At 42.5% G+C, this 26,873-nt stretch overlaps 1 protein-coding gene across 1 annotated transcript; it reads right to left on the bottom strand.

Annotated features, from left to right (window-relative positions):
• Positions 1 to 503: 503 nt before the first annotated feature.
• Znf367 (zinc finger protein 367) lies at positions 504 to 16,291 on the bottom strand. The gene is made up of 5 exons (XM_051194132.1): positions 15,771 to 16,291; positions 9,427 to 9,577; positions 5,896 to 6,015; positions 4,558 to 4,696; positions 504 to 3,031 (listed from the first exon to the last, which is right to left on the bottom strand). The coding sequence occupies exons 1-5, from the start codon at positions 16,170 to 16,172 to the stop codon at positions 2,809 to 2,811; spliced, it is 1,035 nt and encodes a 344-aa protein (XP_051050089.1). The 5' UTR covers positions 16,173 to 16,291; the 3' UTR covers positions 504 to 2,808.
• Positions 16,292 to 26,873: the final 10,582 nt, after the last annotated feature.

Genomic DNA, 26,873 nt, shown 5'->3' with positions numbered 1-26,873 from the left:
GACTCCAGCCCTCATACTCATGCAGCAGGTACCTGGCCCACTGGGCCATCTCCCCAGCAGAATCTTAGCACTGCGATATTGAACGAAGTGAGGAAATTAATGTCCACAATCCAGGCCAGTGTTGACAAGGCAAACCTTCAATCCCAGCACTCAGGAGGCAGAGGCAAGCAGATCTACATAGCGAGTTACAGGCCAGCCAGGGCTACAAAGTGAGACCCTGTCTCAAACCATAATTTTAAAGAAACAGTATAAAGAAAAGATGCCTGAGGGCTGGGTATATGATGTAGCTCAGTGGTAGGATGCTTGTCTAAGTTTTTTTGACGCCCTGAATTCAGTCCCTACAACCTAAGAAAACAAAAAACAAACAAACAAACAAAAAAACCAAAGTATGTTAGGTTGTGGGTTGTTTCTACTTTCTAGGATTTTGTTGTTATATCAGTTATTTTATTTTTGATAGAGAAACAAACTATAAAAAATGCAAGAATGACCCATGTACTTTAAGCTTTAAATTAAAATAAAATTTTATTCAAAGCATCTTTTAAAATTACAGCATGTTTATTAATATGCTGTTAACTCTGTCATACTACAACTCAGCCATATGAAGCATAAAACACTTCAAAAATCTGAATGTAACCACATTTTTAAAACAAAAAGCAGTCATAACACACCTCAAATTTTAGATGCCAATGTATTTGTCCAAGTATATAGCTTATATTAAAAAAAAAAAGAACCCTTTAAAACGTGGCCAATGGTAAGCAGTTGGAGTAATTTCTTAAATTGTCCAATCATACAAATAAAAATACTTGGGAATATAACTGTAATGGTTGACAAGTCAGCTGGAAAAAAAAAAAAAAAACCTAGCCCTTAATTTTTGAAGACCCTTTGTCATCTGTGAACTGGCTAATTGCATTTTTCCAATTGTACTGCTGTCCATAAAGTAAGTTCCCAGTACTGATGAGTGCTGCACTTGGACCCATACATACACTCCCATTCATCTTAGGAAAAACTTTAAGAGAAACTGTGGAACCTCAAATCAAGAAAATTCAGATGCTATGGTCTCTTACCATACTTATAAGTGCTTCAAGTTAAAAAAAGTCTACATACCAGACTACAAATAAAATTCTTAGACCATTACAAATATAAATTCTGTTATTACAAAAGCCCCTAAAGATCTGTAATTGACTGTACAGAGGAATTCCATTTTTAAAGTATGTCCTCATCATACACATTATTGTAACTACCACTTCTTCAGTTTCACGCTAGCGCTTCTCAAGACATCTCCTTACCTCCCGTCTCCGAGGTCACACAATTTACCTGTTGACTACAACCACAGACATTTTTGATAACAAAGCCTACATTCTCAATAATGTGTGATCTAAACTTGTAGGGTACTATCTCAATTCAAAGAAAAAAGGCACAGAGGAGCCCATCTTCCTCCTATTACTTTGAAGCCTCCAACTAAGGAGTCTATATCACCATGTTCTGCATATAATTTCATTCATCCACCTTTTAACAAAAGCTCAAGTGACAGATTCCTGACTCCATAACAGAGATGGATGCTCGGCCCTGGGACTCTGTTCATGCCTCAGTACACTACGTGTGTTTGATAACTTCATCTATTTGGAGAAAATGGTTTTGAACCACCAGACAACACACTTGCAGTTAAAACTATCTCAGAAGCCTGCATATTTGAGTAGCTAATATTTACTCAAGTGTTTAACTGATAGCTAAATTTAGTGAACACAAAATAGCTTGGCATGTTATTCTGAAGTGAAGCAGAAAGGTGGCAATATGCACTGAAACATAAATATGGAGGCTTCCATCCACTAATGCTAAACAAGCAGTACAATTAAAATTTAGTGTTTACTATCAAAAGACCTAAAACATTTCACTACAAACAACCCTGCAGATGTCCCTTTTATTAATATAAACACAAGTGCCAATCTCATTACAGGGCCCAAAAAGGAGCTCACTGGTGTACACACATACATACACACATGTGCACCAGTTGCCGGGGTTACCTAGACTTTGCAAGATTAATCACTCAGGTCCAACAGCTGAGCAATGTGCAAAAGTCCCCAGTCAACAAGCTGGGTGACGAGCGCTTTCTAAGCGTCAGCATTATATTACAGTGAGTTAAAAAGCCCAGAAAATGGGGTAAGATTCATTTTACACCAATTTAAAAAAAAAAAAAAAAAAATTTCAACTACCCCTTACCAAGATCCTCAAACACCTATTTTCTTCCATGTCCATAACTTATAACATCTTTCCAAATAGTTGGCCTCCCATGCCTCTAGCCTTACTGGGCATACTATTTTGCAATTTAAAAATATGTATCTTATACATATGTCTCACACTGCCTCGCTTCAGTGTTTACAGTACTGTCACACATACTAACATACACTGTTTAAAATGATCTTATAAATAATCTATTTCAACCTTCTTTGGCTATTTGTACCAATCTGTTTTTTCACACAAATGTCTTATTCACAAAGTGCTTCCTGTGAGAACTGCTTCCAATGAATGCATTAAACTTGCAAAAACCTAGCTTCCCACAACACATAGCTTCTACCCTGTAACTGCAGTCCATATTTACAAAATATTTTAAACTTTACATCAAATCCATTTCTGTATAAAAAAAAAAGTGCAATTCTCTCTCACCCCATGTCTGAGGCAACAACATTCTTCATGAGTTCCTACAGAATAGCAGCCTATGATAAGCAAATAAGGTGCTTAGCTTATGCCCAAGGATCTACTTTGTAAGTATGCTGGGCAGTACTTTTGTACAGTGAAGAGTCAGTGTTGGGGCTACTGGCGGAGTGGCGCCCCAGTCAGGTTGGCGAGCTCAATGAGTGCCAGGGCCCCATGCAGCCGCTCTCGCTGCTCCTGCAGCCGGCGCTGGGCGCCGCTCTTCTCATCGTCCTCTTCATCAGACTGGAGGTACTCCATCGGATCCTGCTGCTCCTGATCAGCCTTCTGAACTAGCTTGCCTTTCAGGGTGGGGGTGCGCTGCTCTCTCATCTCCCAGTACCTGTGCGACAGGCAGACAGGGTATTTATATGGTAGATACAGGTTGTCAAATATTTTCTTGGTGGGGCTGTAGAGGTGGGTCAGGGTTAGGAGCACTAGCTCCTCTCCCAGAAGATCTGGGTTAGGTTCCCAGTACCTATGTGACAGTTCACCACTGTCTATACCTCCAGTTGATGGTTCATCTAAGAGTATATATGAGAGCTTCACAGTCCAGATATTCACCAGTCTGAATTCTTCCTTTTCTTCAGCCCAACAGGAGGAATTAGCTGTTTTGATTACTTTAGTATGGCTAATTCATAAACTCTTAAATATCATTTCAGATTCTGCTTATGCTGTAGGATTATTTCCATCAATAGACTCAGCTCATGCACACTCTAACCTCCCTGGTTTTATTGCAAAAGGAAATAAGCAAGCTGATGCATTAACTTGTCCTATTTCTACTTCCCCACATGCAAATGGATCCACTGAAACACGAATTCCTCTTTGCCTCCTCTGTCCCCAGGCCATCAAGGATGATGGTGAACCTCCAGCTAATGGGCATAAAGAAATATCAACCATATCGTCTGAAATCAAGCTGCCCACTTGGGGACAAGTTAAAGCCCTGTGCACCAATGGAGAAATTATGAAACACACAGATCCCTATGTCAACCTGAGAATCTCCTTCTGGTGATGCTAGCTGCTTTGACCTGTGCATCTACAGTGAGTACCTCTGGGCATGTATTGGTCTTTTGTTCCTCATCTTCCTTTGCTTCAACTTGTATATTGGATGGATCTAGCTCCTGTTATCTTTACTAATCTTACTGATGGCTCTGTGTTTGTGTTTGGACCTTAGGACTATAATAGACTCGTTCATTCTTCTGAAGAGAAGACTGCATTTATTTTTTTCCTTGGGATTTGAATCCCTTCCCATTTGATAAGGATATCATGACTGGGCTCCATACTCAGGATGATACTAGCCTCTTGAAAAGAAGCATCTGTGAAGTGAGTCCCAGCCTGTTTGTTCTAAAAGGTCCTTGGTAAGTCAGGTAAGCTTTTCCTGAAATGATTAGTCTGAGTAAGAAATGAAGATGAGGGAAAATGAGCCCTCCAGTCAAGAGCACAGAGGCTCAAAAGCACAGAGGCACGGTTAGGGGGAGGTGGAACTGTAGCTGCACAATAACGGACCCAGCGGCACTGCAGAGAGCCAGTAGTCATGTTTATCACAGATGAGTCTTTATGTCAAATATCCTAAAAGACTTTACACTGACTTCCTTGTTCCATGACTTGCAAACTCAGTGTTCCAATAATATTGTTCAACAGTGAAACAAAGAAAATGAAATATTCTGTGATTGAGGCATATAAACTATTGTATTTCTATCACACACAGACCCCAAGTACTCTTAACAACTCTATAGGAAACTAAGGGCTATTCTGAATTATTTTATAAAACATGTATAAAGTCATTTATTTAAAATGAGAAAATTCTCTAAATTTGACATAAACAAGCCCCAAGGGCACCCTTCTGGGAGACCACATAGTAGGCCTTACTTTGCCAGCCACTCGGCAGCAGCCTTGTTGTCGGCGGACTGATGTTTGCTGAGCGTGTCCGTTGGCTCTTCTCTCTTCAGCCTGGCATAGGGGTGCTTTGGACAGTGGCGGTTTGCATGGGTGAATCTGCTTAGGCAGCCTTTAAAACACAGAAGAAATGCTAACTAGAATCTGGACATTCAGACATACTAAACATGTCCAGCTTCAACGTATATTATAAAGTAAATTAAGGCAGAGTTGCAGCATTCCATAACCAAACAGAGCTTCTACAGTCAGATCCATGGGATCCAATGCCTTCTGACCTCTATAGGCACCAAGAACACTAATCTCTCTCTCTCTCTCTCTCTCTCTCTCTCTCTCTCTCTCTCTCTCTCACACACACACACACACACACACAGGCAAACACATGCTCATAAAATAAAATTTAAAAAGAAAGTTTTCTATCAAGTCAGGTGTGGTGTTGCACACCTTTGATTCCAGCACTCAGGAGGCAGAGGCAGGCAGACTTCTTTGAGTCTGAAGCCAGCCTGGGTCTATTATTGCAAGTTCTAAGCCATGCAATGCTACACAGTGAGACCCTGCCTCAGAAAGAATCAAAAAAAGTTTCCTCTCATGTGGAAACTAAAAATAAATAGCCTATGAGCATTTATAAGATTAAAATTTAGAAAAATAATTGAGAAAAATAAAAACAAGAATTATACTGAAATATAACTGAAAATTTGTACCTTTTTAAAAAAAAAAATTTTTTTTTTTGATACTGTGATTTAAAAAATAACACTTCAAGGGCCAGCAAGATGGCTCAGTGGGTTAAAAAAAAAAAAAAAAAAAAAAAAAATGCAACCAAGCCTAATTTCCTAGAATCCAAGAATCCAAGTGGTCCCTTGACCACACACTAAAGAGATTCCTTTAAGAAAAGATACACAATGGAGCTGGAGAGATGGCTCCATGGTTAAGAGCACTGGCTGCTCTTCCAGAGGTTCTAAGTTCAATTCTCAGCAACAATGTGACAACTCACAACCATCTATAATGGGGTCTGATGCCCTCTTCTAGCACGCAGGCATACATAGAGCACTCATACTCATAAATAAAATTTTTTTTAAAAAAAGGAAAAGATATACTATCACAAAAAGATACACTTCTTCCAATTAATAGAGTACCTCTCTAGCATGTGCAAAGACTTGGGCTTAATCCACAGCATGGGGGTAGGAGGCTTATAATGTTCTATAAAAGCTTTTCAAAAATTCCTTCTCAAAAAATCTAAGTAAAACTACCAGCTGATTACTAAAAATCTAAGTAAAACGTACTCTAACTACTGAAATACAACTTCTAACACCATACCATTTTCTGAACAGACAAAAGGCTTCTCTCCGGTGTGAAGGCGTTGATGTGTTTTGAGCTGTCCACTCTGAACAAAGGCTTTCCCACAATCTGGATAGTCACACAGATATGGTCTCTCACCTAAGAAGACAGACATCATATCAGACCTGAGGCAGCAAGGCAGGAGAAAGGGAAATTCTCTTCACTGGGTCAGAACTCCAGTGAAAATTAACACACACATCACAGTGCACACAGGCAGGGGGACACAGAATGGCAACAGAGCAGCTCTGCTCCGCAAAGCACACTGCTTCCTCTAGGTCTTGAGTATTTAAAAACCCAGGTTCTAGTCCTGACATTAGCATCTTCAGCTTATGTATACTTTTCTCCTCAACACTGCAACTATGAGCTCTTCCTTGATTTATAAACTGTATCCTACTCCTGCTCTCTGGCTATTTCCTTGGCCTCACTCAACCAGAGGGGATGCTCTAATAGCCTGCCAACTGGCCTCTAGCCTCCTTCATACACTGGGCCTCAAGCTGGAGGCACCAGCACACAACACTGCTTTTGTACCCGTAGTACCAGTAATTCCTCAAACCATCCCAAGCCCTGCTGAGCTCCTGGACAGCTGAAAATTGACTGCTGATTTTTAAGTGGTTCCTAATATCTTCTCTGCATGCAGTGTCATCAAATTCATAAGCTACTTGGAGAAAGGTCATTATTTTCCTCCAAAAGAGACATACCAGCCAGGAGGCAATGTGTTTTTATCTGGTTCTTATCCTTAAAAATACTGGTGATGTTGGCACATGACTTTAATCCCAGCACTAGGGAGGCAGAGGCAGACAGAGCTCTGAGTTCAAGGCCAGCCTGGTCTATAGCGCAAGTTCCAGGACAGCCAGGCTACACAAAGAAACCTTATCTCAAACAAACACACAATAAACAAATCACAATGTCTTCCCTGCCCATTCAAATCCTAGAGTCACGCAGGCTTTCAGCTGTACTTTGTATCCCCTCATGAAGTGTCCTGGGGTGCTTATTTACCATAGGAGTCTCATGGAGAAATTTAAATTTCTACATAAGCATAGTGCTAAGCTAGATAAGGTGCTCAAAAACGTCAATCAAAACTAATGTATTATTTATTGCAAATGACAGACTTAAAACAATTACAAGTCTTTCAATGACTCAAAACAGTGACACATCCCTTAACATCACATTATTTACAGATACACTTACAGTCATGGTAGCTGAATATAACTTAAGAAATACTGAGCTACAGGGACATTGGTTTCACAATGGATAGTTGGACATTTCACATTGTCCATTTGGACAGTGCACAGCTTTCCACAAAGTCTGTGCTATCAGAACTTAACTGTTTCTTGGGGAACTTGAGTTCAGCATTTGCTCTTTTGTGTCCCCGAAGCAAACCAAGGTACAGAAGCATCTGGGGACATACAGCAAAGTAGCAGAAGTTAGACGAGAACATGGGACTTTCTTCATTAGGGCCCATGATCCTTTTTGTTTTTATTTTATTTTTTGTTTTGTTTTTACATCCCAAAGTTTCCCCTCCCTCTTCTCCTCCCAGTTCCTCTCCCCACCCCACCTTCCCCCTATTCCCTCCTCCTCCTCTGTTTCTCTTTGGCTAAGGGCAGGCCTCCTACAAATAGCCAGCCATGGTATATCAAGTTGCAGTGAGACTAGGTACCTCCTCTTCTATTAAGGCTGGATGGGCTATCTGGTAGGAGGATAGGACTAGGTCCCAGAAGCAGGCAATAAAGTAGATACAGCCCCTGCTCTCATGGGGCCCATGATTTTAACTGACCCTTTCCTACACTGGCAACAAGAGCATTGCAGTCTATATAACATATCTATCTCTCAGGCAGACAGACAGACAGACATGTTACTAGGGAGGATTCATACTAACTAGTAAGACTGAAAAGACCTTCAAAAGTTCTCAAAATTGTTATTTCATGAAGCAATACTTTTACTGATTAAAGTCAAAGCCTCTAGCTATCTTAGCTTATCGTGATTCAAAAGCAAAACCTTTCTAAGGATTTAACTTTAAAAATTGACTCCATTAAACTGAGTGTTAAAAGTCCAAGTTCAAGCTGAGCAGTAGTGGTGCACACCTTTAGTCCCAGCACTCAGGAGGCTGTGAGTTCAAGGACAGCCAGTGCTACACAGAGAAATCCTATCTCACAAAAAACAAAAAGCCCCAGTTTTGGATGAGCGTTCCTCAGCTGAAACGCACTGTGGAGGCTGGAGCATTGCTCAGCAGTTAGAACACTTGCTGCACTTCTGGAAGAGCAGGTTCAGTTCCCAGCAGCACTCACATCACATGGTGGCTCACAACCATCCTAACTCCAGTTCCAGGTGACTGGATGCCTCCTAGGGCACCAGGCACACACATTGTACACATACATGTATGCAGACAAGATATACATACACATAATAAAATGAAAAGATAAACACACCGTGGAGCTGGAGAGATGGCTCAATAATTAAGAGCGCTGGTTGCTTTTCCAGAAAACCTAGGTTCAATTCCCAGCACCCATATGGCAGCTCACAACTGTAACTCCAAGTTCTGGGGGATCCAACTCCCTCACATAGAACATATGTGTTGACAAAACACCAACACAAAATTCTAAAAAGAAACACACTGTGAACAACTATAGAAGCCTTGTTTAAAAAAGTAAAAACATGACAAGTGTAGTGGTGCATGCCTCTAATCCCAGCACTCAAGAGGCAGAGGCAAGTGGATCTCCCTCTGAGTTTGACCCCAGCCTGTTCTACATAGTGAGTTTCAGGATAGCCAGAAGAACACATTGAGAACCTTCTCAAAAACAAAACAAAACAACCAATAATAATAATGAGAGAAAGAAAAAGTAAAAACGGTAAAAGCTAATCTGTATAAATAAGTCGAATTTATTTAAAAATACTATCATTTTGGTGTATACATTTGGTATATACAATTATTGATGAAATTACTTACTCTTTTTTCACTCTAAGTATATTTCACACTGACAGTTTAGAGTAGCACATCTAGTACTCACAGGTCATGCTAGGAAGTGGTTGCTGTGTTGGGCACACAGTTTGCAAGCCAGTTGCAATGGGTTTTCATCTATAAACTATGAGATTTACAACAAGGCTCCTCCTGGGGTTAACTTTATGGAAAGAACATGGGTCTTTTACAAAGTATTTTGCTTTCTACATGGTATTTAAAAATGCTAGGAGATACACAGACACATTTCTACATATACAAAAAAAAAAAAAAGTATGACAGGTGTTAAGAGCAAACAAATAGAATTCAGGTAGATGGAAGTGAAAATAATTCAATAATAATGACACAACTGACATCTAGAATGACTGTTACGTTTAAAAATCCGAAAAACCACCATTCCCCATCAAAAAGCAACTGAGTAAACAATGGCTAATATGAGGCAATTTATATGAACTTTATCTAACCTAGTTAAGTAACATTAATTAACCTAAACAACTAATCAAATTTAAGTCAAGTATTACTTCTAGCCATTTCTACAATGTTGTCTGTCACCTTACCTGTATGAGTCCTTTTGTGAGCCTGGAGTGATTTCTCCCTCGGAAACACCCTGTTACAGATGTTACAGCGGATCCTGCTTGACGAATGCTCTCCTTCATTTATTAAATCCCGGACAGTGTCTGCTCTGGGTCTACCACGTCGGATTCCATCCTGTTAACATTGTTTATAAACTTTAATTTCCTACAATCACGAAAGCAGTTTAAGATACAAACTAAGTAGCATCAGCAAGAATGGTAGAGTAAGTGGCTCCAACAGCCCACCTCTCCAGAGATAACAGAAAACTACTAAAATCAGTGGTCACAGACCCAGTATAGACTACCAGCAACTCATCAAACCCTGATTCAACAACCCTCACAGCATTTACTTGCATTTTCTTTACCCAGTAGCAGCTTGAAAAGGTCGTATTCTTAGTGTGTGACCCTTGTCCCCTGGCAGACACAGCAGACCACTATTCTGAATGAACCGCCTGCTGGGACCTGGATGGGGCACTAGGTGGATGACACAAGGCAGCTAGCTGTCTTTGCCTCACCTAATTTGGTTATCCCTCAGGACAGAAGGCTAACTATTCAGAGGGCATTGTTCACAAACCTTGTAAAAACAACCTGCTGTTCTCTGGACTAAAAGATTAGTTTCAGCTAAAGCAAGCAGATACAGGAAAAGCCTGGGAGAGAAAGTCAGGGAGAAAGTTTCTTTGTAAAGTTAGGATACCAAAAAAGCACAGAAATCTGAGCATAAGCCCAGGAAATCCTGAGCCTAGTCAGAAACTCTACCTGGGGTTGGTTAAGCTCAACACACAGAAAAGTGAAGGCTGTAGCAGAGCTGTAAACAGCTGGGTAAGCAAAGTCTACTCCTAAAAGATGTAACTCAGGATCAAAGCAGTTGCCTATGCTAGAGGCCTTGAGCCTGATCTCAATCCCCTGCACTAGAAGAGATGTCACAAAAGGCTACTGAAGCTAAGGAAATGTGGATTAAAAACAAATTATTATAAGTTTAAAAGGCGAATTAATAATTTTAGGATAATTACCAGAAAGTTAAAAAGAAATTTAAATGGTGTACTAGGGAAAGTCAGTTTGACATACAAGGCATTAATTTAAAAAATTGGGAAAGAGACCAAGCAGAATATTTAAAAAAAAATTACCAGAAGACCTTCCTCATTAGTAACTACTTTAAAAGTAAGGAAGGCAAAGTCTCCCATTAAAATGCTGGAACAGACAGATTTTAAATGACAACTACATGCTATCCACAAGATTTAATTTAGATAAAACATAACTATCTTAAAAATGAAAGGACATAAAGAAAATTAATTACAAATACATTCATACATTCATACCAAATAGACTTCCTAATAAGCATAATTTAAAATGGCATAATAGGAGAAATATTTCAAATTGATCTGGAGACTTCACAAATAGTGTGTAAGGCAAATAAGCAGAAGGGCCAAAAAGAAATGATGATAAACCCTGCCTTAGATTGTAAAACACATCTCAATAATGTATCCTAAGCACCTTTTCTGGCCACACAGAATGATCTGTATGTCAACAGCACATGGAAAACTAGAACAAACCTATGAGAATTAAACACTCAAAAGCTGTACAACACAAAAGAGAAAACATTTTTACATAACTGAAAACAGATTACAATTCATAAGTCAAGAATTTGAAGGTCTGAAGACATTAGTACAACCCAGGATAAGCTCCCAGAGTCTTGGAAAGGATCATCCTGTGTGTACTGGGAAATGGGGATTTAAGGTCACTGTTCAGGGATACAAGGACTTAAACAGTGATGAAAAGTTTTGAAAATTGTACAATAGTCAATATCTGTCAATGACATTTATACCATTGAATTGTACACTTCAAAATGTTAATAATTTCATGTCATATATAAATTTACCTTAATTAAAAAAAAAAAGTGCAAGTCTTTCGTCCCAGGAGTTGGGAGGCAGAGGCCAAGTGGATCTCCGTGAGTTCAAGGCCAGTCAAAACTACATAAGCCTCCGAGAGAGAGAGAGAGAGAGAGAGAGAGAGAGAGAGAGAGAGAGAGAGAGAGAGAGAGAGAGAAGAAACTATAATGGCATATACCTGTAATCCCTGCACTCAAGAGCTGAGGCAAGATGATCACAAGAGAGTATGAGGCCTGTCTGGGCTACAAAAAGTGATACTCTATCTCAAAACCAACCAACCAACAAAACACCCCAAGACAACTTCAATAGCTGATAGCATACCAATATAGTCACAAATGTATTACAATAATTTAACATACCAGCAAAAGGGGAAACTGAGTATTGTTCATGGGAAGTTTGTACTATCATCTCTAATCTAAAATAGCATGATTTCCTTTAAAAATCCCTTTTCTTTTCCAGGTAAGTTGTCACATACATAGGTTACATGGAAAAAAACAAACTGTGCTACAAGTGTAATGCACAGCCACACCCAATATGAAGATGTCATCACTGCTTTCCATGTAAAAACCTACAGGTTACAGGTTTCCAAAGCTTAAATCTTAGCCTGAAACCTAGAATGATAACTGGCTCTAACCAAATTTCCTTCAGTCAATTTTTCACTTTGAAAGAAAAGCTCACGCTAAGCATGATGGCACACATCTTTAAATCCAGTTCTGTGAGTTCAAGAACAGTCTGGTCTACAGGCAGCCAAGACTACACAGAGAAAGCCCTGTCTCCAAAAAAAAAAAAAAAACAAAAAACAAAAAACAAAAAAAAAAAAAAAAAACAAAAAGAAAAAGAATAAACAACCCACTACTATTTTCTTTAGTACTAGAGCACATCCAATTGTAAGGGGTGCATAAGTACAACAGACTTGTCATGTACAGGTAATAGTTCAATAAATGTGAAGTTTTAATTAAGGAAATAAGAAGCCCTGGGATCTGCCTGTCTTTCTGTACACACCATCATGGTTACAGATGTGCTCCACCTAGCTTTTCTGTACACACCATCATGGTTACAGATGTGCTCCACCTAGCTTTTCTACGGGTGCAAGGGATCTGAACACAAGCATTTTACACCCTGAGCCATCTCTCCAACCCCAACCATATAAATTAAAATAACCAGTATTACTTGAATAGGCCATTTTCATTTTAGTCTTAAAAAGAAAAACCACGTTTCCAGGCAAGTTTATCAGCAGCCAATTGTGTCTGCAGCCTGAAGGTCAAGTCTTGTCAAGACCATTGGTGACTCAAAGAAAAAGCAATGCCAAAATGAAATTCTGAATGATGATATCAATAAAACTTTTGCATACAGAATCCCCCATCCTCCAAGAGGTAGATAAGTAATTCTCAAAGTGTTTACAGTCATTTGAAGACAGAAGACCTAAAAAGTTCAATGAATCCTATTGTGTAATACGACGCCATAAGTCAGAGGATCAGTAAGTGGCACTCCTCATGCCTCTGCATCAGCTTTCCCCCCCAAGTTCCTGGCATGCCTTCCCTTAATGATGGAATATGATCTCAGCTTTTCATCATGGTGTTTTAGTCACAGCAATAGAAACCTATGTAAGACAAGGCATAAATAACCCAAAAAGAAATGTGTTTGTGCCCTGATGAGGGTGAGAAATGAATCCCATATATCCCTTCTCACATTTGGGTCTGGATCCAGACTCCTGAGATGCTCAGATCTGCTTCCTGACTCTACTCCCCACCTGGATCTGTCTGCATAATTTCCCACTGCGATTCATCTGACATAGATAAGCTATAAATAAGTTATGCATGCTTACATCAGCTTAATTTTTTTTATCCCTAAAAGTTCATTTACATGAGATACAGGAAGAATATGGTATAGGAAGTAAAAACAAGAGTTCTGGCTGGGTACCAGAAGTTTTGCTACCTATCACATGACCTTAATCGTGGGGACCCTTTTCTCACTCCTCAGCAGGTAAACAAGATTAGATGAATTAAAAAATTCAGAGTGCTCAACAGAGGGTCTAGTAGTTTATACCTAACATTACAAAGTGCCCACTACATGCCAAGTAATAAATGGTAGCCACTATACTAAATGAATGGGTTTTTATGAGAACGATCAAAAATTACTATATACAAATCAATTATGTGCAAAACTACGCACTCTAAATGTTTGGATATTCAACATGAATACAGGGCAGACAGGGGCAGGTTGCAAGGAGTGAATGGTATCAGAGAAGCAGACCCCTTGAGTCTCACAGGATCCATCATGATCAGGGAGCATCAGGGCACTGACTGGGGTATACACCATCCTGGAAAACAAGGATGCCATACCTGTTCTTTCCCCTCACAAAATGCAACCACAGACAAAATGCAACCACAGAAGATAATGTTAATAGATAATTGTACCCCAATAGTGGTATGTGATCTTGTCATGAGGGACCAAAACAAGCTAGCAGGAGAGATACTCTATTCTTTATCCACTACAGGGAGACGGTGTAGGGTAGGGACAAACAAAAGAGCAACAGAGAGCTGACACAGGGTGTACACAACTCAGATGTTAACACCTCCCCTGGGAGTCATAGCAACAAACAGAAAATAAACACTGCTCTCACTCACAGCTGTTAGTGCCTCAGAGTGGCATAATGAAGGGCGGCAGAAGCACTATTGGCACTGGCCACAGACTCATCTCCATCTTCCTGGGAAGTGAGCAGACTCAGGCAAGCATCATCATTCACTCAAAGCCCGGGGAGGGAGACCATCACTGTAAGAACTTCAGGCAAAGCAGCATAAGGGGGACTGGACTCCCTCTCTAAACCAACACCATGACCAGAGAAGCCAAGCAGGTCCCTTTCTCAAAGAAAAGCATATTCCAGCACTTTCAAGTTTAGAATCCTAAATGAATTTCTGGAGCTGCACTTGGATCCCTTAATTAATTAAAAAAAAAAAAAACCCACTAGAATCTGTTATCAAATCATTTCTGAAAAGTACAAATATTCTGTTAGAAGAGAAAAAATATAAAACGGAGAGAGTAAAGAGATGGCTCAGTGGTTAAGAGCACTTTTCCTGAGGACTCAAGCTAGATTTCCAGCACCCACATGATGGCTCATAAATGTCTACGATTCCAGTCCCAGGCATATACAAGTAGACATGCATGCAACAAAAACATCTATACACATAAGGTAATAAAATTAAAAAGTCACAAGTACAAAACCTTTTGCAAGTATTTGTGTGTATGAGCCTTTATACTGCTTAGCTGTACCATGCATTTTCTAAGGGCGACCAAACATTAAATTAACACAAAAATTACAAAGATACCTAAAGTACCTACCTAAGATGATATCTTAGGAGGGACTACCTAAAGCCAACAACAGCAGCTGTTCCCTAAACCGACATAGGTAGTACTACCGACATCTCTACTGTCCTTTCAAATATGCAAGGAGGTGTAGTTTTAATACCCGACGTGTGTCAAAGCGGTCTTACAACTTTACTGCTTTTTAATAATAATGCCACTAGTAAAGACTCTTATTTCCTTCACCAAAACAGTTTCGACATTCTAGCTAATGACTATAATGTAACCAAATTTGTAAACAAAGTATCCCTTTACCCACTAGACCATTTGCTCGCTGCATCTGTAGCAAATTATGTCATCCAGGTACCCAACCAACAGAACTTGGATATTAACTTTGTATACACAAATTTATAGGCACCTTTATGGAGACTGCAAATTATTAGACACAGTACCGGGTCCATCCAAGCAGTCACCCTGTACCAACACTCAAGCAAGGCTTCCAGCCACAAAATCTTAACCAGCAGTCCCACTCGTCAGCTTTGCCATCTTTAGGAAGATCGCTTAAACAAACACCCTAAGCAGCCCCGGCTGCTCCGGATGTAAAGTGTATAATGGGCATGGTGGCGCTAGCCTTGAATCTCAGCACTCGGAGGGTGGGACTCTGAGAGATCGAGGCCAGCCCGGTCTACTTGGTGAGTCCCAGCCAGCCGAGGCTACAGAGATACCTTGCCCCCCCCCCCCCAATCCCATGTAGGCTGGAGCCAGATGCTCGCATCCTTTCATCCCAGATCTAAGAAGCGCAACGCTTGTGAAATGAGAAACAACAGAGCGGGGCATCTGGACCACGGACACTGCCAACCTCAACCTCCCTCTCATCACCCGGCTGCACCTGCTGCCCTCAGCCAGCCCGGGGCGGGGGGGAGGGGGGAGAGGGAGAATAGACCGCCGCGCCCGTCACGTGGCCGCCCCGCCGCGCCCCGCCCCCCGGGTCCGGTTTTTGGCGCGCGGCAGTGACGTCAGCGTGCTGTCATCCACCGCCCCCGCCGCCCAGCTTTTCCTCCCCGGCCCCGCCCCGCTACCGAGCGGCGCCGTTAACGGGCCCCAGGCTGCCCCCGCGCCCCGGCCGCCCGCGGCGCCGCTCACCTTGAGGTGGCCGCTGTCTGGGCTGCTCGCCTCCTCCTCGTCCTCCCCGCCGGACGCGGCGGCCACCGAGGCGGTGGATGGCGGCGCGCCTCGCAGCGTCGGGAGCTCAGCCGCCGCGGGCAGCCCCGCCGAAACGGCGCCGCCCGCCGCCCCGGGGCTGAGCGTCACGTTGTGCGCATTCTCACCCCAGCGCCACGGGTACACCATGAAGTCGCTGAAGCCGGGGCTGGTGGGGACGAGCGGCGGCGGCTGCTCGGGCTCCGCGACGCCGCTGCACGGAGGCGTCGCCGGCGTGGTCCTGATGACTGACACCAGCACGCGCTTCGGGGAGTCGTGGCAGAAGATGACCGGCGGCGGCGGCGGCGACGGCTCCGCCGTGGGTGCCGGGGCGCCGCGGATCATGCTGGCTCCTCTGCAGCCCTCGCGCTCTCGGCTCGAGCCTGGGTTTGCCCGCCCGCGCTGCCAATGCCTCGGCGCCTCACAGCCGCCGGCTCATGGCAGGCGGCTCTGGGACGACCCTGGCTGCAGCGGCGGCGCTGACACACACGCGCGCGCGCGCACACACACACACACACACACACACACACACACACACACACACAAAACCGGACGCGCGGCTCCGAGTCCCCGAGAATAACCACCTGCCGCCTCGGTCCCCGCTCCGGCTTTTCCCGCGTTACATTTCGCGCCTGGGCGGAACCAGTCACCGCGAGGACCCTGCGGCTGGCCGCCGCGGAGAGTGACAGGTGGCGCGGGCCAATCGCCGGGTCCAGGCTGCGTTCGGTCCGGAGGGGGCGGAACCAAGTGCGAGCGCGGGTCCTTACTGCCACGTCATTGGCTGCCGCTCTCATAAATTTTTTTTTTTTGTCTGTCCTGAGGGCCAACCGCGTTCGAAAGTCTGCGGGAGCGCGCGGCTCCTCCTGACACACCCGTCTGGAGCTCCGCCCCCGCCGGGTGAAGTCCTGCAGAAGAGGGGAGGGGAGGAGGCTGTTGATTGGAGGGAATGCAGGGAGAGGGGCGTGGCGATCTCCGGTGGGCGGGGCGAGCGTGCCTGGCCCGGTCTCCAGCAGAAGAGGCGGGGCAGGCGTCTGCGGATTGGAGAAGCTTCGGGCCCCGTCGCTGCTGGGCAGGAAGGGCGCCCCATGCCCTTACCCCACCCGCCCGTGGCCCGCTGTGACTGTTGGGCCGTAGTTCCCGCGCGGTGCCTCTTTAAAGGGCCGTGGCCGTGCCGGGCCCTCCGCCCTCCCCTGAGCTAGGCGCCCGCGGGGCACGGTGTTTTGTTTTTGAGATGATTGTCTACACGGCCCAGGCTGTTGTGGAACTCACTGTGTAGACCAAGGCTGGCCTCGACTGCTAGGACTAAGGCGTGCGCCACCCACGCCTGGCTAAGGATGAGCCCTACAGCGTTCCCTGACTCAGTGCGCTTGCTGCCTGCCACGCTCGGGACCGCGGTGGGGTGCACGGACGACCATGCGCTCAGAAGGCGGCTCTGGCCGTGCCCTTCCCGGAAGGCTCGGCCTCCTTCACCTGCTTGCAGTGTTTTCCAGGCAGTCTGATGCAAAGTGAAGACTTGAATCGGTAAATAAATGGTTAGAGCATAGAACTGGTAACCGGGGCTCATTCCACACAGCTGATCCTAGTAGCGGTCCAGTAACGACTTTTATACTGAGTGAATATCCAGTGGTCAAGCGATAGAAATGGTAACTCCATCATGAGAGCAAAAGTAACACACGTTAACTAAACCTCTTAATCCAAAGCTATGCCTAAATTAACCTAGCCACAACAGTTTTTAAAGGAAACTGTCCAAGTTAACAGGTCAAAGCAGTCAACAGTGTGAGTCCTGTGTTTTGTTAAGTGGAGAAATCACATTCTATTTTTGGGTAACAAAATATATCTGGCAAGATACACAAGTGAAATCTGACTCCATGGAGGGAAAAGTAATGGGAACAGAAGTGGAAATATTTCAAGAGGATACACTGAATAATTTGTATCTTTTGGGACAAATGAAAGTATCCTTTCAAAAAATAAAGAACTGGGCAGACAGATGGCTCCGGCTCAGTGGTTAAGGGGACCTGGGTCCTGTTCCCAGGACCAGTGGTGGCAGCAAGTGACTCCTGTCCCAATGGATTTGGTTCCCTAGGATAATGTATGCACATGATGTACATAGGAGGCAAAACACTATATATATTTAAAAATTTAAAATTGTATTCAATTGTAGTCAATCTGGAAACTAAGTTCAATTTGTATTTCCCTTAATGTAATAAAATTGTAAAAAAAAAAAAAAAAGTTTTACAATTTAACAAAACCTTACTATAATTTTTAGTATCTACCTAAAAGGAATTATTATATCTATTTGACAATTGATAGTAACAGGAGAAAAAAAAAGTGACATGGCTATCAGGAACACTCTAATTAGGGCTGAGCAAAAGCCAACAGGTTAAACACTGACCAATAGTTACTCCTCAGCATTCACAACATACCCACATGCCAGATGAATCTGGAAGCAAACAGGACACTGACTTAATGCTTCTAAAAATTACTCTTGATCAAGGGTAGCCGGGCAACTCCACTGGCTTCCAGCCACGAGAGAATGGGAAGCATACCAAGAATGTGGGAGTTCACCTAAGTGTGATTCCGGGAGAACTGAGGTCACTTTGAGAGCTGCTTCTGGCTCCACTTTTTATGCCACCAGGGGGCTATATGAAATGTGTGGTCATATTCCTGATGTCTATGTTCCATCCTGGATATCATTAACAAACAGCCTAATGATGTATAACAACTCCGAAAACACTAAAACCCATCCCAGAGTGGGCAGTGGCAGCAAATCCCTTTAGTTCCAGCACTCAGTAGGCAAAGGCAGGTGGGTCTCTAAGTTCGAGGCCAGCCTGAGTTACACAGTGAGTTCCAGGACAACCAGGCCTACACAGAGAAAACCTGTCAAAAAACAAAACGACAAAAAAACCCACAAAATTTCAGAATATTATTTCAGTTAGTCCAGCTGTTCAAAATCTAGTCCCTAGGGGCTGTGAGTGTGGATTAGTGATACACACAGGCTTGTATAAGGCTTTGAGCTCAATCCTCAGCACCCACTGTGGGGGAAAAAAATCTCCCCGATAAAAGTGTTATGAAAACAGTTCGAGATGGACCTTCAGCAGGTCCCATAGCAGGTGAAAGACAAATATGCTATCAGGCAGAACTTACAGGGGAAGGAGTTTATTGGGAAGGGAGGGAAGAGAGAGAGGCAGACAGAGACAGGGAGAGAAGGAGGCAGAGAAACAATGATCCACCTCCTCGAACTCATAGAGACCTGCCTGCCTCTGCCTCCTGAGTACTGAGACTAAAGGCTTGCCCCACCACGATTGGCTCGGAGCTTGTCTCTTAAAGGGACCTTTGACGTACTTCTTGCATTGCGCAGAGGGCATGACCCTATGCCAGGTTCTGAAGGAGTAGGGCCAAGGTATGCCTGGATGCTAACAAAAAGTCTTTTAAAATGTATCTTAAAGTCTCAAAATAGAAGTAAGAGAGGTTTTTCAACTTGAACACCTACTATATCAAGAAGCATGAGTTTGCTTATTACTACTAATACAAAAATCTTTAGCCTAAGTTTGAGACACTAAACTTTTTTTTTTTTTTTTGGCCAGAGGTGGGGGTAGGGGTGGGGGTGGGGGAGGGAGCTTTTTCCAGACAGGGTTTCTCTGTGTAGCCCTATTTTGGAACTAGCTCTATAGATCAGGCTGGCCTTGAACTCAAAGAGAGCCACTTGCCTCTGCCTCCCAAGTGCTGATATTAAAGGTGTGCACCACTATGGCCAGCTACATAGTAATTTTTAAAAATACATAAAGTGATTTGTTGTCATCTAAACATGTACATAAGCAGCTTTGAAACTGGAAGCTGGGAGGCTGGAGAGATGGCTCTACAACACCTGTTGCTCTTGCTGAGGACTTCTGTTTGAATCCCAGCATACATGTCTGGTGGCTCACAACTGCCTGAAAACTTCAGTCTCAGGGGACCTGGCACCCTCTTCTGGACTCTGGGACCCTGGCATATACACATAAATACACATACCTTAGGTCCATTGAGTGCCCAGTCTACAAACACTCCTCACATTTTCAGTAATCCCAAACAATTTCATTTGATCCTTGCCAGATTCTAATCAAATCTCTAGATTAAAAAGACCTGTTTTAAAGCAATATTCTACTTCTCAACAAATCTTACCTTCTGCTTTGAAACACTACACAGCTCATGTATCAACAGTTCATGCTGGTGATGTTTAGAGGCATCATTCAATAAAGGTTAACGAAGCACTGTTGAACCCTAATTCTGGGGTCCTGATGGGCCCGTGGGAGAGCCTGCGACACAAACACCAAAACCAGGAGATGCAACAAAGAGGTGTTTATTGAACGAGTGCACTCGGGTGACAGCAATCTCGGGGAAAGCTGCACACACCTCAGAAGGTTCAGGCTCTCTTTTTATAGTGAAAGACCGAAATCAGCATACATGCATGGGGCACAAGGTGATTGATTACAAAGTATGATCTCATGTTTGAGAGATCACCCAGGTATGACCTGTTCTTATTCAAAGGATAAACCATAGAATGACTTGGAAAGTCCCCAGACTGTCCTTTGGCCAGGAGTGACCCAGATAGGGCTGTTCATCTGTTCAAGGGTTGGGGGCCTATTTCCTTGTTGTGGCCAAGACCTGTGAGAAACTTTTTTCATACTCTGGCTTCCTCTTGGCTGTACATTTAGAGCCTTTAGTTATTCCACAAAGGTTTGATGATTCAGTTACTAGCCCTATTTAATGAGATCAGCCTAGCATGGCCACTAGCCCCATCACCACAGTAACCTTTCTTGTTCTCATAATTTCTGTCTTTTCCTCCCATGTCAACGTCCATTCCTTATGATTTTCTATATTCTGCTTGCAAGAATTATTCTCTTGCCCTTTGCCCACATTCTTGCTCTGCAAACTAAAATCTTTCAGCACTTAATAGTGCTGTTTAGTAAATGGGCAAATGGAAATTAAGTGCAATGAGGCACAAGATGCTGTATAAACTTACAGCTAGAGGGTCATGACCTTCTATCTAGATAGACTGACCTACCTTAGCCAAGAGTCTATGAAGAACAAACAAGCACTGATTTTATAGCCGGGTCCAGTACAGCTAAAGAAGCATCCAGTAAGTTGCAGGCTATGGTTGGAGAGATGGCTCAGTAGTTAAGAGCACTGCCTTCTCTTCTGGATGACCCAGGTTCAATTCTGAGCGCCACATGACAGCTCATAACTGTCTGTAACTCCAAGATGCAACACCCTCAACATAAACATACACACAGGCAAAACACTAATGCACATGAAATTAAGTTTTTAAAAGTTACAGGCTAACAGCATAATTACTTTGTTTTCTTGGAAGATGTGAGAGGTGGCAGTTGAAAGCAAAGGCTAGAGAAGGGGTTAGGTGGCAGAAGGGTGATAAAAGGAAATAACTAATGCTATTTATCCTAATTAGCTTTAACTATTTGACATAGCCTAGAGTCACCTGACCAGGGAGTCTCAATTGAGAGATCATCCAGATCAGATGCCCTGGGGTAAGTGCGTGGGAGACTGGGCTAACTGATGTAGGAGGGCCCAGTCTACTATGGGCAGAACTACTGCCTGGGCAGGTGTTCTTAAGCCGTGTAAAAAGGCTAGCAAAACACCAGTCTGCTTGTCCAGGTTCCTGCCTTGAACCCATGCCCTTTGTTCTCTCAAGGATGGACGGTGATCTGGGAGTATAAGAAGGAAGAAAACTTTTCCTCCCCTAAGTTGTTGTTTTTTTTTTTTTTTTTTAAACCAGTGTTTTATCACAACAACAGGAAGGAATCTTTTTTTTAAATATATATTTTATATAACCAAGTCCATTTAAATGAAAACAAACATTTATAGACAATATTTGGGAATTTGGGCATTGTTCTTTCCAAACTACTTCCTGCTGGTAAGGGGCGCTGTCATGGGGGATTCGAAGAAGATTCAGAAATAACAAGACGGAATCTTAAACACATCCAGTAAATAATGTCAAAGGCAGATTCCATTAATCAAGAAGAAACATATATATATATATATATATATATATATATATATATATATATATATTGCTGGGCAATGCTGGCACAGAGCTTCAATCCCAGCACTTGGGAGGCTGAAACAGACAGATCTCTGTGAGTTCGAGGCCAGTGAGTGCCAGGAGAGCCAGAGCTGTTACAGAGAAGCCCTATCTCAAAAAGACAAAACACAAGACAAAAGATTGATTTTTATATCCATTGATGTCTATGTGAGGATGCCAAATCCTCTGGAACTGGAGTTACAGACAGTTGTGAACTGCCATGTGGGTGCTGAGAATTGAACCTTGAACCCAGGTCCTCGCAAATAGCAACCAATGCTCTCAACCGCTAAGCCATCTCTCCAGCCTCAAAAAGCAGCTTTTACATTATGATACAGCGAACAAAACCTCTGAAACTGTTAGCCAGCCCCAATTAAATGTTCTTTTCTAAGAATTGCCCATGATCATAGTCTCTTCACAGCAACAGAAACCCTAAGACACCTCAATACCAGTGGACTGCTTTTTCTTTCTTTCCTTTTTCTTTCTTCCTTTCTCCTCCTCTTCCTCTCTCCGCTCTATCCCTTGTCCCTTTCCTTCACTCTTCCTTCCTTTGAAACAGAGCCTTATATAGCCCAGGGTGGCCTCAAACTCAATACACAGTCAAAGATAGGCTTCAACTTCAGATCCTCTGGCTTCCGTTTTGAGTGCTAGAATTACAGGCTTGCGTCACCTTCCCTGAGTCAGAACTCTTTATCTTGCTGTAATCTTTGCTGCCGTGGGTCACACTGTACTACGAAAGGGATTCCTAAATAACCCTGCCATATAGGTATCCTCCATCTCTCTCACTCTTTAAATAAGCCTGCTTCCTACACACAGGATTGTGGTTGTTTTTTCAGGATCTAAGCTTTTCGTGGAGCCATTTAAATCCTCAAGTATGGCCTGGAGAGATGGCTCAGAGGTTAAGAGCACTGGCTGCTCTTCCAGAGGTCCTGACTTCAATTTCCATCAACCATATGGTGGCTCACAACACTCCATAATGAGATCTGGTGCCCTCTTCTGGCCTTTGGGCAGAACACTATACATAATAAATATTTAATAAATAAAATAAGTGAATAGATCAATCCTCAAGTATGAACTAAAATTAGAATAACATTCCAAGGATTGGGACTGGGATACCAACCACAGGTTCTATACAAATTGTAGAAGTTCCACATGACAGCAAGCAGGAAAAACAAAGGCAAACAAATAAACAGAGGCATTCATGGGTTGAACTACTCAGATTTAAAAATCAAACTGCCACCTACAAATATAGATGGGGCCAGCAAAATGTCTCAGCCAGTGAAGGCCTATGCCACCAAGACTGAAAACCTGAGTTCAGTAGCTGGCCCCACACCAGGGAAGGAAAGAACTCTTTCAACATGTCCTCTGACCACCACATTCTCATTGTGGCATGCAAGCCCCCCCACACACACACACTAAGAATAAAATAAAAATACATGTGAACTACATAGAGACATAGATGCCTAAAACCGCTTTCATGTACTACTTGGTCCATGACATAATAACACTGTTTTATATGACGGCACTGTGGTGATGTGAATGAGAACGCCCCCTACAGGCTCACAGATTTGGATGCTTGGTCACTAGGGAGTAGCACTGCTGGAAAGGGTTCAGAGGTGCGGCCTTGTTGGAGCAAGTGTGTCACTGAGGGTGGGCTTTGACGTTTTCAGAAGCCCAAGCCAGGCCCAGTGGATCTCTCTTCCTGCTGTTTGTGGACCAATATGTAGAACTCTCAGCTTCTTTTCCAGAACCACCTCTGCCCGTGTGCCGCCATGATTTCTGCCATGATGACAACTGCCTGGACTTCCTGAAGCTGTAAGCAAGTCCCACTTAAATGTTTCCTTTTAGAAGAGTTTCTGTGGTCATGGTGTCTCTTCACAGCAACAGAACACTAAGACAGACCCTGTGAGGGCTCCATGAAAGCAATAAAAAAATATTTAACAAAATCACACACTTATAAATCAAAAGAGCTAGAACGCATATTAGTGGTTACCTTGTGCTAAAGGTAGAAAAACCAGCTGGTCAGAAGTATCTTCTGGAGTGGAAGAAGAAAATCTCAAAAACTAGATTGTAATGATGGTGTACAAAGTTTTGAAGTTTACTAAGTGATGGGAGATGTCATTCTGTAAATATGTTTCTCATACTGGTTAATGAACAAAGCACTGTTGGCCAATAGGAAAGCAAGATAGGCGGGACTAGGAGACAAGGAGGATTCCAGGAAGTAGGAAGGAGGAGTCAGTATGGAGAGACAGGGAGAGCAGACTCTGGCCTCATTCTCCGGTAAGATGAGACCACATGGAAATACTTAGATGAATAGAAATGGGTTAATAATTAAGACAGAGCTAGCCAATAAGAAACTAGTACCTGGCCAACAGCATTATATCTAATACAGCGTCTCTGTGTGTTATTTGGGCCTGGTGTGGCCGTGGGTCCAGGCCGGCAGGGAAAACCTACTCCTTACAACTAAGTGGAATTTTACATTTACAACAGGAGACAATATGAGGGCTGGAGGGGGTTAAGAAAGAGTACTTGTTGCCCTTGCAGAGAACCCAGGTTCTACACTCAGCATCCACATAATAACTTCAACTATCCAGAATTCTAATTTTAAGGGATCCCACACCCTCCTCTGACTCCACCAGTACCAAGCACTCACATGATACATGTACATGCACACACTAATACACATAAAAAATTTAAATCTAAAAGGAATTAAACAGGAGAGTTTTGTAATATGAAAATAACATCACCCCTTGGAAACCACTAATTGACTTTCTATCTATGTAAACTTTATAATTGATATCTCCCACAAGTGGAATCCTTTTGCCTTTGGCATATTGTGTCTGGCTTCTTTTACTTAGTGTAATGTTATGGAAATGCAGCTGGAGAAATAGCTCTGTTATTAACAGTGCTTACTGTTCTTGCAGAAGACCAGAGCTTGATTTCCATACCAGGTGGCTCACAATAGCCTGCAACTCAAGTTCCAAAGGATCCAACACCCTCTTCTGGCTCTTGCATACACATGCACGCATGGGGGAGGGGAGAGAGATCAAAAATAAAAAAATGTAAAATCCTTAAAAGTTCTTCCAATTTAATCTTTTGCCAGACACCGCTCTTCTTGGTGAGATCCTGTATAGGTCTCTGTATACAGTCCTTGCTCTCTCGGCGGCCAATCAACTTATAGTTTTTTTTTTTTTTTTTTCTGGTTTTTTGTTGTGTTTTGTTTCCTTTCTAATCGAGGTGTGAAAAGTTCTAGGTTCAGTTGAAGTTCCTGATGAAGACACACAACAGATCTTTTTCAGTGATAAATCTGCATATTTGTATTTCAACAATGTAGCTAAAACTTGGTGTAAAATTCCTCCTTTTTTTTTTTAATCCCCCTTTTTTTGGCTTAATGAATATCATTTATTCCGTATGAAATTTTTTATACTTTATCTTCCACCTGTTAAGAATGAATGTATATTAAATCTTGAAAAAAAAAGTTCTTCCAGCCATCAGCTGATAAATATACATTAGGAAGCTTCCAAATCTGGACCATTATTAATAATGCCACTGTCGTTTGAGTGTAAGTTTTTGTTGGGGGTGTGTTTCAAATGTACTTATCCACGTCTCACAGTTACATACATCTTCATTTCTGAATCCTTTCGTCCCTGATTCTACTGAATCCAGCCTCCAGCATGTCTACATGAAGTGGAAGGCCATATGGAACCTTTGAAGTTTAACTTTTTGAGGAATGGCACTGATCTTTTCCCCAGTACGCAACCATTTTATATCTCCAATGACTGACGCTGGTCCACATCTCTTCACACCCTCACAGATACGTGTTTTACTTTCCTTCAACTCCGGGTTTGATTGAGATGCCCTACTACAATCAAGACGGGAGAGGAATTGAGAATCATTCCTGACATCAACCTCCACATACACTTGTACACAGGTGCACACACATCCGTACATGTGTGCCCAAACACTTGTAAACATGCACACCACAGACACATGAAAATGAGGAAAAATACAACGGGAAAATAGAAATGCCAGTTATCCTAGAAAATGTGCCAGGCTGTAACACATGACTTTCATTTGCATTTTCCTTACAGCTTATGCTACTGAACATATTTTCATATGTTTTTATCCATTTGAAAAGCAGTGGATAAATGCTTACTGAAATGGTTTTAATTGTTTTTTTTAAATTGGATATAATGTATTTTAAATACCAACCCCACTAAAAATACTTTTCAAATATTTTCTTCTTCTCTATGGGTTGTCTTTAGCTTTCTTCAAAGTTTTCTTTGATGACTACAACTATTAAATTTAATGAAGTGTGACTTGCTTGTGCCTTTGATGTCACATTTACAAAGTTATCACCTTCTCACAGCTTCTGGTCTCTAAAATCAATCATCAGTAATAGGAACCAAGTCTCTTTGGAGAAATGGCTGATGCCAAGACCAGTCCAGGAAATGTACAAGAGCTGCCAGGATTAAATATCCATCTTTATTTACAGAAAGTATGGGAACGCTATCATTACGTATCTCGGAGCAACACAGGAGCCAATGAAAAAGCTCCTGTGCTTAAAGCTGCATTGACATGAGCAACAAAATTAACATAAGCCAGTGATGGTGTCACATGCCTTTAATCCCCCAGCACTTGGGAGGCAGATGCAGGCGGATCTCCTGAGTTTGAGGTCCCTTTGGCTAAAGAGTAAGTTCCAGGACAGCCAGGCCTACACAGAGAAGCCCTGTATCAAAAACAAAACAAAACAAAAACAACAACAACAAAATGTAGTACAGGATTGCATTCACAGTATAAACTATGCCATGAATCTACACCCCATAACAAACCACTGAATATGTTAATCAGTAGCAAGAAGGAATTCTAATTAAATTCCTAAACTGCTTTCTGTTTCAAGTGTTACAGGTGGAATATTGAAATATCCCTGTGGGGTAGTGGTTTAAACAGTTGTTCCTCAGCTGATAGTGCTG

Source organism: Phodopus roborovskii, unplaced genomic scaffold, assembly GCF_943737965.1.
Source record: "Phodopus roborovskii unplaced genomic scaffold, PHOROB, whole genome shotgun sequence".
NCBI lineage: Eukaryota > Metazoa > Chordata > Mammalia > Rodentia > Cricetidae > Phodopus > Phodopus roborovskii.
The sequence above is the reverse complement of the archived record's forward strand: the minus strand, read 5'-3'. Positions and strand labels throughout refer to the sequence as shown.